At 43.5% G+C, this 14,202-nt stretch overlaps 1 protein-coding gene across 1 annotated transcript; it reads right to left on the bottom strand.

Annotated features, from left to right (window-relative positions):
- Positions 1–266: 266 nt before the first annotated feature.
- gsx1 (GS homeobox 1) lies at positions 267–1,433 on the bottom strand (the record flags this gene model as incomplete). Its single annotated transcript, XM_080837184.1, has 3 exons — positions 267–476; positions 561–718; positions 1,016–1,433. 3 exons carry the CDS (start codon positions 1,431–1,433, stop codon positions 267–269), a joined length of 786 nt encoding a protein of 261 aa, XP_080693310.1.
- Positions 1,434–14,202: the final 12,769 nt, after the last annotated feature.

Genomic DNA, 14,202 nt, shown 5'->3' with positions numbered 1-14,202 from the left:
CATCACGGAATACACACGGGCGAATGTGTAAACTTTGTCTATATATTCATATTCTGACTCTTTTATTTACGTATGTACAGATGCAACTTTGGCTGTGTTTTGTTTGGCCTTGAATGTCCAACAATAAAATGGACAATGCCACATTACAATACAATATTTCATTTTTTATACAGTTAAGTTTGTAATCGTTATGGACACGTCGCTGGACCACCTTTTCTGCCTTAGGAATGTCAATGCCAAGATATAAGGCGTTGCCTCCGATGGGGTCACGGAGTAATCGACATGTCGGTGTCTTCTTTCCCCGACGATTCTGGTGACATGGCCAGTTCGTCCTCTTCGTCTTCAGAGCAGCGCGCAGAGGACATAGACGCACATTTACAGTGCGCGCTCCCACCGCTGACCCGGTGCGCGCCGCTGTGGCCGTTTTTACCCTCTTTCTTGTGCTTCACGCGGCGATTCTGGAACCAAATCTTTACCTGTTGAAGTAAATTGCATTACGTCAGCAGCGAATCAAAATGCATAATAGATAGATAGATAGATATCAGATCAAACTCCTTTACCTGTTTTTCGGACAAGTTAAGGTATGTGGCAATCTCAATCCTCCGTAGTCGCGAGAGATACATGTTGGCCCCAAACTCGCGCTCCAGCTCCAGAAGCTGGGTGCTCGTGAAGGCCGTGCGCATTCGCTTGGTGCTTTGAAGCTGGCTCGCACTGTTATCTGTCAGGAGAGATTATGACAGAAGAAAACAAGTTAGACACTGGTCAATTCAAAGGGATATTCAATTTCACATTGTACACAATCTGAGATATTTTGACATATACTAAAATAAGTGCAATTCAAAAAAGCCAGTCCTTGAAAAACTGGTGGAAAAGAATTTGAAAACAAGAAGGTATGGGACAGACAGTTGGTTCATGAAATACAGTTCTAATTGCTATGTGCTATGTTTCATTTAAATTCATATTTTGGAGCTAATGAATGTCATTTGAAGAGAGAAGTCCATCCGGTTTTACTCACCTATAGATATACAGTGATACCGGGGGTCTGTGGCGTGTACAGTCGGGTATCCTCCCTGATAAAGTCCGGGACTGACGCTCAGATGAACCCCAGAGCCATGCTGCCGACTCAGTCCATTAGCGTGACCGTACGAGGCGCTGCCGAACCCGGGAAAGGACGCTTTGAGAAGCGGGGGGATTCCCGGAGGAGCGGGAGGGGCGGACGGGTGGTGGAGCTGGGAGGCCGTGACCGCCGCTGTCGTGACGCAGAGCGGACAGAAGCACAGCAGCCCGGCCTTCCGCGAGTGGCAGCCGTGGAACGGATGCGATGGATGGTGGTGGTGTATGGCGTAGGGGAAAATCGGAGCTCCGGTATCCGCTGATGTCTTCTCCGTGTTCTCTCGTAAAATGAAGGAGTCCACTAGGAAGGAGCGAGGCATAGTTGGACCTCAGGTGGAATATATAGCAAGGAAGGTTCTGGACTTGACACTGTGTTGTTGGTATCCTCTTCTCTCTCTCCTCTCAAAGTTTCGGCGAGATTTGTGTGACTCGGGCTTGACGGTTGGAGCGAATGATGCCTCTGCCTCCCAGCCGCCTCTTAAATACTGTGGCGACGCGAAAGGAGGGAGAGCGAGAGGGAGGGAGGGAGGGAGGGAGGCACTTCTCTCTCTTCAATAGAACAATGAGTGAATGAGTTCTTTTTACTTTTTATGGGCTCTTTATTGAAGCTGCACGCGCATTTCGGTGAGGGGCGGGTAAGAGGGAGGAGGCGCGCTCTATTAAGATGAAGCGCGAGATAATGTACTTCGCAAAACATCAGTCAGAAAGCGTATGAGCGAGCGAGCGACAGATTAAGAAAGTGAGTAAAAGAGCGAATGTGGAAAGAAAGACAGCCCCCCCCCCTCCCCTCCCCTAGCTGTCTCGCCATTGCTGTCTATTTCGGTCTTAGTTAACTTTCAATTGAATGCGCATATTTTTTTTTACTTTACGAACCACCATCCCAAATGCCACCTTCCATCTCGCCCTCCCTCATCTCCTCCCACCCTCCTTGCAAAATATTCAAAAGCCAAACCCGCTTTCGGAAAGGCTGATAAGATTATAAAATGCAATTTTAAGTCATTTCAATCCAATTCATGCTTTTATTTTATTCATGCACGCTATTTACACCCCCCCCCCCCCCCCCCAACCCTCTCTCCCTTTTCAATCTTCACTCCCTTTCGCCATCCAGGACCCCCGTTTAGTGTTTGTTGTTTAACAAATTCAATTAAACCGTCTATTTTATTCAGGCCATTGTACTCCAATGCTTTCTCATTGGGACCCAGATTGTTGCATTGGTTATGCCTGACCCCTCGACTCCACTATCTCACGTTTCAAAATAGATAGATAGACATCAGTACAGTTTAAACGTTTTAGGATTTTAGGAGCTTGGCACACATAGCTTTTAAATATATGAATTCACGGTTGTGTGTTGATTTCTTAATAGAAACAAATCATTTTGTTCAATTAACAGTCAGTGCTACATTTCTAGTCGGTTAGAAATGTCTAGTCAGTACTGATTTAAAGTACTGAATTGGTTTATCAGACAACAATCAAAAAAGCAAACGAACACTTTTTAGCAACGATATGGCACAGCCATGTATTCGCTCAAATATCTTGATCATTTAAAAATAAAAATAAACTACGTCAGCTTAACGCGAACTTCAGTTAGGCAGCTATCACCTGCAAACCAACAAAAGAGAGGGAATTAGGCTATTGGACACACACACACACACACACACACACACTTATACTTCTGCAGTGGAAGGGTCAAGACGCTTTGTCGGCGACCAGTTACTCTTTTTGGGAGACACGCGCTATCTATCACCCCACCTCTATCTCCCTGTCCTCCACGCGCATCCAGACGCGCTGCAAACAGCTGTGTGTGTATGTGTGTGTGTGTGTGTGTGTGTGTGTGTGTGTGTGTGTTCTCAGCTGTGCGTAATTTACAGGCAAGCGGCGCGTGGGTCAGATCCGAAACGGGAGGGAAGCGACCAGCAACTAATGGTCTCGGGACTCTGAAGTGGCTGAAAGACCGGGGAACACGAGACAGTGCCATTCGGCTTTGTAAAATGTCGTCCATGCACGATGCCTAATTTCAGGGCATTTTGTCAAAAAAAAATTCGGTGGTTTTGTCGGGTAGCACCTATTTTAGGATGTCGAACCTAGGTCATGGTTATGGGTCACGTAGGTCCGGAGCACCAGCGATTTAGCTGAAGCGACCATGCACACACACACACACACACACACACACTCTCTCTCTCTCTCTCACACACACACACACACACACACACACACACACACACACACACACACACACACACACACACACACACACGTGCAGAACGGATCTAAAGGGTTCTGTTCCGCCGCTCACCATACGGTCGTCTCGGAGTTGGTTATGGTGATACATTGTGCTGAAATTCAGTTCACAACAATAACAAAGTTTCACAACTTAGCTAAATAGAACAATTTAAATGTTTCACAACTAAGCTTAATAGAACAATTTAAATGTTTCACAACTTAGCTTAATAGAACAATTTAATTTGTTTCACGACTTAGCTTATAGAACAATTTAAATGTTTCACAATCGACATGAACTGTATGGTATTAAACAACCAAGAATAACCGAATTGCTTACTGAATGAATCATCCCAATTTGTCAAAACTGTCCAATAAACTATTTGAACTTTTAAAAAATAGGCTTGTCTCGGTATTATTTTAGTAAACAGCCAAACGGCAAAAACTTTACAAATAGGCCTATCATATTCCTTATGTTGCCATTTAAATAGATAGACTTTAGATATTGTGATAAGCTAATATAATTAAATTAAATATGTGTGTAATCAGTGTTTAATGATAATATAACATTTAGGACTAATAGCCATGCATGGATAATACTAAAATGAATCACAGACAAATAAAGTCAATTTTACACAAACACAGTCCTTCTCCATTTACTTAATATACTTAATACCTACTTAACAATATTGAGACCATAATAGCCTACTAGTATTGACGGTCGTTAGGTAGGCCTATGGCCGACGGATGCTTGGTTGTTGTAGACATTATTAAATTGAATTAAAAGCCATTTTTATAACCATTCCTGCAGCCGAACCGGAATGAGATCTGAGCAGGGGTGGGTTAACCTGTAGTTTGGAAGTGGCGACCGAAAGGACAGGATTGTTATATGTTCACATAATTAGTCTAAAGGAACAGGATTGTTATATATTAACATAATTAGTCTAAATGAACAGGATTGTTATTTCATAATTAGTCTTAGCCTATAGGGTGGAATTTCAAACGGATACTAAGACCATTCAAACAAGCCTGAATTTACTGCATGGAGACTAAATTTATTTTTTTCTTGTAGGCTAACGTCCTTAAGTCGAATATTAACAGTCCATCCTCAATCAATCAATCAATCAATCAATCAATCGAGCGATCGATCAACCAATCTATCTATTTATCCATCTATCTATCTATCTATCTATCTATCTATCTATCTATATATATATCTATCCATCTATCTTTCTATCTCGTTCTGTCTTTTTGACTAGACTGTTTACTGTGGCTGTCTGTGCGTCTGTTTGAGTTAGTCTATCCAACATTGCTGAAACTTCGATGGGCTAGGCTTGTTTCAAACAGGATAGGCAAAACGCCAGCAAAAGCCACTCGACTCTGTTGGAAAATAGCACATAATTGGTCGGGGGAAAAAACCTGCACGTATTTGCCATCCAGCTCTCCTTCGCTCCCTCCCTCCCTCCCTACCCCCTTTTGAGGGAGCGTCCGTGAGTGGAAGAGGCTAATAGCTAACAGCTCGCTTTTTGCGAAAATTAGCGTCAATTAAGTCATTTCAAATATGCCAGCGGGCAGCCTTTTCCGCCGGCAAACAGCGTTACAAGAGGGGGTTATTAGCGGGACAGAGGGAGGGAGAGAGAGGCAGAGAGAGAGACCTTCCTCTGACGCAATGGCATAAACAGCAGCCAGTGAAACACAGGCTTTAAGTAGGCCGTAATTGAAGAGAAATCTGTCATAGGCCTCTCTCCCCCTCTCTCTTTCTCCCTCTCTCTCGCTCTCTACACCCCCGCTCGCTCCTAAAGCTCTTCAACCGGTCACTTTTTAGCCCTCAAAGCGACATTTAATTATCAAAAATTGGATGATGGTTAGTTCGGTATGGGCTATTAGAAACTCGACAAAGGCAGTGTTTTGGAGTCATTCTGCCCTTTTCTCCCCCCCGCCCCCTCTTTCTCTCTGTGTTTGTGTGTGTGTCCTGACTAGCAAATAAACGTAGGTCTCATTTGCTTCTGGTGTTTAATTTGTGTGGAATTCTTTTCCAGTGTTTTGGGGGGTTATTGTGAGTTTGTGTGGTTTGTGCATGCTTGCACGCGCCTGTGCGTGCGCACCCACTTCAGTCGTAAGGGGCGCTGAGGATACACCCTTGGAAAGCTGGTTATTATGGTAAGTTAAACACGCACACACACAAACGCGCACACACACTGGTTATTATGGTAAGTTAAACACGGACTTATGGGCCAATAGACCGGTTTGAAATGGGTTCTACAGTTAGGAAGTTCCGCCAGATTGTGTGTGTGTTTACGGGAGAGTAAAGAGATGCACAACTAGCTGAGGTATTCCGTTAGTTAGTTAAGGCACTGTGTGTGTGTGTGTGTGTGTGTGTGCGAGCTGGCGGGCGGTCGGTCGTGCTTGAGAGACAGAGAGAGAGAGCGAGAGAGAGAGGAGAGAGAAAGAGAGAGAGGAGAGAGAGGCGGGCCATAAGTCAAAACTCCAGGAGGTAGCCATCATCAATTTACCGGCGCAACTGGACGCCGACAAATTGCTTTGACCCTATGTGCGCGTGTGTGCGAGTCTATTATTGTCCGCTTGTTTTCACACGTACTTTATTAATTTAGCTTTGGCAAAACAGATCCGCGCTGAGGTCCAAACAGACCTGCTGTAAGAGACTCTGTACATATTTACCATACATCATCACGTATTCTGGAGTATTTATTAACGACTACGCGTATCTGTATAATAGGCCTACTATTTTTTGCCCTTCTGCTAATTTTTTTTTGCTAACTGCTCTTCACAGGCATTGAACCTGGACTGTAATACGATATAAGATATTGCAATATAAAAGAGCTATTAATTAATCAATCCATGGATTCAGCAACCCATAAAATGACAAAACAATCGATGATCAACGAATCCATAATGAAATAGTATCTGGTCGATGTGGACCTATATCAGGGAATGTAAAGACCATTGGCTCACCTATCCTATGGCTTTGTTTGGCATGGGTTTTTAATTCAGTAGAAATGTCTCTCCCAACCACCAGTGATTAGAACCTTAGCCAACGGAAATTACCCAATTACGAGGTCACCTAATTAGCAATTAGGCTTTTGCTTTAGAATACGACGTCCCAGACTCTTCTTCCCAGTCTAATTATCCACTTCTAACGGAAACAGGCTACCGATGCACCGTCTCGCCGATAGATGGATAAATAGATAAATAGATAGATAGATAGATAGATAGATAGATAGATGGTTAGATAGATGGACTACCCGGTCTTAACCAATCTAATATTTTCCTTGAACGGGACTAGTGAAAGGCCCTGATTGTTACTCAATATTTCCAGGGTAGCCAATTAACAGATTGTTTTAAATAATTATGATAATAAAATGTGTTTAATTGAATCGTTTAATTCAGTTCCGTTAATTACACATCCAATATTTATCATACAATAATACACAAGGCTAGAATGTAAATAAATGGCAATATCTAACTGAAAATACAACATTAGGGGCCACTTAGCCTGAGGAGAAACACATGGACTCCTTTCTAAGCTACGCAACTGTTTTTTTGTTTTTTATGTAAAGTGATAAGGTTTAACTCTTATTAATTAAATGCAAAAATGTAGCTAAAAACTCATCACACAGCTATTGTTCCCGACGGCACGTTCTTCGAGACGAAATGAATAGCTGTCCTTTGTCCAAAATAGCACCAAATGTTACTGGTATTATATCGTAGGTCATGAATTTGAAACCTATAAAATTGGCTTATTATATTCAGACGCACCGATTACCATTAAGCATGTAGCTTTCACTAGGCAGGTGCTAGGCGCATATAAATGTTAATTCGCTTTTATGATGAAATTTGGACAAGTTGCCACCCATAGCCTCGGGCAAAGTGATCGATAAAACTCAAGAGTGTTAACGTTTACTTTAAACCGTTCTTTGTGTGTAAAAGACGTTTGAATGCTCTTTTTGTGTCTTTTCTGTGGGCTGGTATTGTTAGAATATAGCCACCGCACGGTGAAGTGGATTTGGTGGCGGTCACGGCTGTTTAGACTAAGCAGGTGTTTGTTAATGCGAGAAAAACGGCCGAAGAGAATTCTCCCTCTCTCTATGTGTGTCTCTCTCTCTCTCTCTCTCTCTCTCTCTCGCTCTCTCTCTCTCTCACAGACACACACACACACATGCACACCACTAGCCTGTTTATGACAAGTGGCAATGACATGAAACAAATTAGTCTTATTCTCAAAAATGGTAAAAAGTCTTCATAACCTAGATTTACACATTACACGCAATCACCATTTCACTCTTTCTCTTTTTCGTATTTTGGAAAAATAGATAACACAATATTCATTTACGTTTAGGATAGACGATGTAACAAAAGCGAATTATGACAACCATAGTAATAAATAGCCTCACAGACTTTAGAAAAACCTAAAAAAATTGTATTAATGGCTATAATGTGAAAAATCTATTTATCCCTATATATGTTGTGGCTTGAGATGTTCTTTTCATTTTCTTTCTTTCGTTCTTTCTTCCTTTAAATGGTATAATCTGTACAGGTCCCGTAGGGAATTGAGAGCGAAGCGGCGTTTAAATCTTACCCTCCGGACAAACGCGACAACAGAAAAAACAGTTCCGCCTCCAATTCGTTCCTTTTCAGAAAAAAAATGAGGCCATTTATAATTCATAGCATACCAGCAGCAGGTGTGAGTGTGTGTGTGTGTGTGTGTGTGTGTGTGTGTGTGTGTGTGTGAGTGTGTGTGTGCATGCATGTGTTTATTTTTGTGTGCATGTGTGTGTGTGTTGCATGTATTTGAATGCGCTGGACGTAAAATATGGGTTAACGTGTAGGTCCACTGCACATGCATATACTGTGTGTGTTTGTGGGTGCGGCATGTGTGTGTATGTGTATGTGTTTATGGGTGTTGTGTGTTTGTTCGTGAGTGTGTGTGTATGTGTGTGTGTTGGTGTGTTTATGGGTGTGATGTATTTGTGGGAGTATGCGTTGTGTGTACAGGTCAGCTTATATATGTCTCTGAGTATATTTTCAGTTCTAACTGAGTGTGTGTTTGAGTCAGTTGTTTGCATATGTGTGTGTTACTAAATGTGTGTGTGTGTTTGTGTGTGTGCTTGCATGAACTCTTCACATCCAGTGACCCTGACGAAAGGTTAGAAGAAAAGAAAGAGCAAAGGTCACCAGAATAGAATCAGATGTGCCCCAAGTTCAAAGGTAAAGTCTTGGCTATTCAAACTAACGGCTGTGTGTGTGTGTGTATGTGTATATGTGTGTGTGTGTATGTGTAAGTATGTGTTTGTATGTTTGTGTGTGTGTGTATGTGTGTGTGTCTCTGTATGCGTGTGTGTGTTTGTGTGTGTGTGTGTGTGTGTGTGTGTGTATGTGTGTCTGTCTCTGTATGTGTGTGTGTGTGTGTGTGTGTTTGTGTGTGTGTGTGTGTGTGTGTGTGTGTGTGTGTGTGTGTGTGTGTGTGTGTGTGTGTGTGTGTGTGTGTGTGTGTGTGTGTGTGTGCGTGTGTGTGTCTCTGTATGTGTGTGTGTGTGTCACTGTAGACATATTATATAGTAGAATCAGAACTTTGTGAGAAGAGAAGATGGAAAACTAAAAATCAGAGAGAGAGAGCAAGAGAGAGGGAGAGAGAGAGAGAGAGAGAGAGAGAGAGAGAGAGAGGGAGAGAGAGATAGAGAGAGAGGGAGAGAGGAGAGAGAGAGTGAGAGAGAGAGAGTGAGAGAGAGAGAGTGAGAGAGGGAGGGAAAGAGCGAGAGAGAGCGTGAGAGAGAAAGAGAGAGAGAGAGTGAGAGAGGGAGAGGGAGAGAGAGAAAGTGAGGGAGAGGGAGAGAGGGAGAGAGAAAGAGATATATAGAGAGAGAGAGAGAGGGAGAGAGAGAGAGAGAGAGAGAGAAACTCTGGCTAAAACTTTTCGATACATTACTGAAACCTATACTACTGTATGGGAGTGAAGTTTGGGGAACTAAATTTAAGAATAAATTGGACTCATGGGACAAAAGCCCCCCCGAAGTATTCCATTTGGAATTCTGTAAAAATATATTAGGTGTGAACAGGAGTTGCCCCAACTTAGCATGTAGAGCAGAGTTGGGAAGATACCCACTCCTTCTTGACACTCAAAAGAGAGCAGCTAAATTCTGGAACCATCTTCAAACATGCAGGCCAGACAGGCACCACCACACTGCTGCCCAACTGAGGGATGAACACCCAGAGAGAGACCCCTTCGGCTACCTTGTCCAAAAACATGGGCTCAGCATGAAAAACATTAGCATTGCCTCTAGGCTAAAAAACTTAAAAGAAAGCAGTATAGAATATTATACTAACTGCTGGAAGAACAAATTGAAAGAGTCCAACAAGCTAAATGTTTATAGAACCTTAAAAAAGGACTACAAATTGGCACCATACCTAATCCAAAAAAAAAAATGAATTATTTTGACAAAGTACAGGCTCAGCGACCATAGCCTTGCAGTGGAGAAGGGGCGGCACAGACAATGCTGGGTGGCTCCCAAAGGGAGACTATGCGTCCACTGCAATGTCAACGCCGTCGAAAATGAGCCTCATTTTCTGACAGAATGTGCAAAGTACCAAAATATAAGAAATGCATATTTCAACCAATTTGAAAACATCCACCCTGGTTTCATGAACCTAGATAACCAACAGAAACTGCCATTCCTCCTGGGGGAAATTAAGACATGTATATTTTTGGCATCTGAATATGTGCAGTCCTGCCACATCCTCCGAGAGCAGGCCATACCACCTATAAACATAGGCCTGAACTCATAGGTTTTCTTTATCTGTTCTTATCTATATGTGTTTCTTTTTCTTTTCTTTTTTCTTTACATAATTATTATAATTAATGAATTGTAATGACTTTAATTCTGTCTATTTGTTTTATTTTGTATTTACATTATTTATCTGTTCCTGTATTACCATTATTATTTTTTACTATTGTTATTATTATATTGTTATTATTATTAGTGCTTTGGCAACATCGTATCATACATTCATGCCAATAAAGCCATTTGAATTTGAATTTGAGAGAGACAGAGAGTGAGAGAGAGAGAGAGCAAGAGGGAGAGAGGGAGAGAGAGAGCGAGAGAGACAGAGAGTGAGAGAGAGAGAGAGAGCGAGAGGGAGAGAGAGCGAGAGAGACAGAGAGTGAGAGAGAGAGACAGAGAGTGAGAGAGAGAGAGCGAGCGAGCAAGATGGGGGAGGACTGAATTCTGGCAATAAGGCCGGTGTTGCTATGGTGAGGTCGGAGTTGATCAATTAGGGCAGAATGAGTCTACACTTCTAGAGCCATGAGTGTGTGAGTGAGTCAGTTTCCTCTCATGATGGGGGCCATATTACCATCCTAACTGCTCTGCGTGGGAGAGAAAGATAAAGAGAGAGAGGGACAGAGAGAAAGAGGAAGAGAGAGAGGGACAGAGAGAAGGAGGAAGAGAGAGAGGGACAGAGAGAAAGAGGAAGAGAAAATCATTTAAATTTTAATCAAATGGTTGTGATGGCTTTTGTTACAAAAGAGTGCGTAGGAGGACTAGCAGATGAAGAAAGAAAAAATAGATTTATACACAAAAACACGGTTAGATAGACAGACCGACAGGCAGGGAGAGAGAGAGAGAGAGAGAGGGAGAGATAGACAGACCGACAGGCAGAGAGAGAGAGAGAGATAGACAGACTGACAGGCAGAGAGAGAGAGAGAGAGAGAGAAAGAGAGAGAGAAAGAGAGAGAGACGTAGTATGGAAGTATGCAAAAAACACAAAATCTAAGTCTGGGGTTGTCTTTATGAGGAGACTCCATATATTGTACATATGAGACATGAAGATTCAAGTTAAGACGTTCAAATACTGAACATGAATATTGGTTCAACCCAAGTCAAATTGCAGCAGTGAAGTGTTCAGGCCTTAGGCCCTCAGAGTAGAACCTTTAGCACTGAAGTGTTTAGGCCTTTAGCAGTGAAGTGTTTAGGCCTTTAGCTGTGAAGTGTTTAGGCCTTTAGCAGTGATGTGTTTAGGCCTTTAGCTGTGAAGTGTTTAGGCCTTTAGCAGTGAAGTGTTTAGGCCTTTAGCAGTGAAGTGTTTAGGCCTTTAGCAGTGAAGTGTTTAGGCCTTTAGCAGTGAAGTGTTTAGGCCTTTAGCAGTGAAGTGTTTTGGCCTTTAGCAGTGAAGTGTTTAGGCCTTAGGACGTCAGAGTAGAACCTGCATTAGTGAGCGAAGCGCCAGCCCCATGTCAGCGATCAGTGGTGGAATGTAACAAAGTATTTTTACTTCGTTTCTGTACTTAAGTCCATTTTTACGTATCTGTACTTTACTAAAGTAAAAATAATAGTGCATACTTTTACTTTTACCCTCTCCTCCCCTTCCCACGCCCCTCTCCTCACCCCGCCCCGCCCTTCCCCTCCCCACGCCGCCTGTTGGTGATTGATTGGAATAGTGTTGTGTGATTCAGACAGAACCACTGTTTCCCGTTTACCGAGCCAGGGCTGCATACGAACAGCAGACTGTGTGTGTGTGTGGTGTGTGGTGTGTGGTGTGTGGTGTGTGGTGTCAGCGCACACACAGAACAGACACTAGACTGTGAGGAGATAATGGCTGAATTGACAAAAAGTGCATTGGGTTAGAATGGCTTTAAATGACTATTTCATTTGTGTTTTCAGCATAGCGGTAATCGGAGACTTTAGGTGTAAAAAAAGCTCTTGGCTAGAGAAAACATACATTTTACATTTACATTTACATTTAGTCATTTAGCAGACGCTTTTGTCCAAAGCGACGTACAAGGGAGAGAACAATCAAGCTAAGAGCATTAAGAACCTGGTGTAACAATAAATACTGCTTATTAAAATAGAAAACAACATAGAAGAATAAAAAAGAAGTGCGGGCCTGTTACTGCTTAAGTGCAGGCTAAGCCAAGGTGCCAGTTAGGAAGGGAGGTGCTCTCTGAAGAGGTGGGTCTTCAAGAGCTTCTTAAAGGTAGAGAGGGATGCCCCTGCTCTGGTAGTGCTAGGCAGGTCGTTCCACCAACGTGGAACTACAACTGAGAATAGTCTGGATTGCCTTGCTTGCACCGGGGGCAGTGCCAGACGACGCTCGCTGGATGAGCGCAGCATCCTGGGTGTAACATTTGCCCTTACAAGAGCATTTAGGTAGGTGGGAGCAGACCCAGTAAGCACTTTGTAGGCAAGCATAAGTGACTTGAATTTGATGCGAGCAGCTACCGGCAGCCAGTGGAGCTCAGTGAGTAGCGGTGTGACATGTGCCCTCTTTGGTTGGTTGAACACCAGACGTGCGCCGCAGTCTGGATCATCTGTAGTGGTTTTACCACGCATGCTGGCAGGCCCGTTAGAAGGGCGTTGCAGTAGTCGAGGCGGGAACTCACCAAGGTTTGCACCAGCAGCTGGGTGGCATACTGGGTTAGGTACGGCCTGATTTTGCGGATGTTGTGTAGCGCAAAGCGGCATGACCTCGCGACAGAGGCGATGTGGGCTGTGAAGGTTAGTTGGTCGTCAATAATGACCCCGAGGTTTCTTGATGTTTTGGATGGAGCCAGAGATAGAGAGTCAGTGTTGATGTTGATGTTGTGGTGGATGAACTGTTTGGCTGGGAAGACCATCAGTTCTGTTTTGGCCAGGTTCAGACACATACGAAAGATAATCATCAAAAATCATACAGGTCCCAGAACTGGCCCTTGAGGTACACTACATTCATCACACCCAAAGTGAACCTGTACTGGATACATGGAAGCACTTTGTCAATGAAGTGGGGCTGTATAACAAGACACACACCACCAAGACACACACATCCAAGACACACACATCCAAGACACACACATCCAAGACACACACATCCAAGACACACACATCCAAGTACTCTGACTGACAGTTTCTTAGTGGGCTGCTGTCTGACCTTAACGTCTCTTCATACTGGCCAAATGGGAACAGCAGGACTGAGGAAGGGAGCTGTCCTAAGAGTTTGTGTGTGTGTGTGTGTGTGTGTGTGTGTGTGTGCGTGTGTGTGTGTGTGTGTGTGTGTGTCCTAAGAGTTTGTGTGTGTGTGTGTGTGTGTGTGTGTGTGTGTGTCCTAAGAGTGTGTGTGTGTGTGTCCTAAGAGTGTGTGTGTGTGTGTGTGTGTGTGTGTGTCCTAAGAGTGTGTGTGTGTGTCCTAAGAGTGTGTGTGTGTGTGTGTGTGTGTCCTAAGAGTGTGTGTGTGTGTGTGTGTGTGTCCTAAGAGGGTGTGTGTGTGTATGTGTGTGTGTGTGTGTCCTAAGAGGGTGTGTGTGTGTGTGTGTGTGTGTGTGTGTGTGTGTCCAAAGAGTGTGTGTGTGTGTGTTAGATTCTGGTGTATTTCTCATGTACAGATCTCTAGTGTAGGTACCTCCATCACTTTCAGGCCCTCCTGAGGGACCATGTAGGCCCAGATCCCAGTAAGGTTAACATGTCACCATAACGTATACTAAAGGCATATGATGCCCGTTGGAGACAGCTCCACTATGTCTGCTTAGGCCCCTCTGTGTATGTGCTGTGTAGCATTCCTCAAAGGCGCCCATTCTATCAGGCCCAAGGGCAAGGGCATCGATGAGCTCATGAGACTGTTTACGTGTTCATTTGTGTGTGTGTAATCCTTTGGTAGAGATGTTATACATTCTATTTGGCTTACGTAATTATACTGGTTAAATTGGGCTTCGTGCGAGACTCAGGTTGATCAGAGCAAGAATCACGAGAGACGGACACCATCTCCTCTCCAGGACGGATCCACGCACCCGCGTGTGCCGTGAAAGAACTCTGCTCCACCTCGACTTTAGATACTTAGACTCAGAAAAGTACTTAGTGATATTTCTTGTCTGCTACAATAAATATC

Source organism: Sprattus sprattus (assembly GCF_963457725.1).
Source record: "Sprattus sprattus genome assembly, chromosome: 1".
Taxonomy (NCBI): Eukaryota; Metazoa; Chordata; class Actinopteri; order Clupeiformes; family Clupeidae; genus Sprattus; species Sprattus sprattus.
Note: the sequence above shows the minus strand (reverse complement) of the source record. Positions and strands in the feature narration are given on the sequence as shown.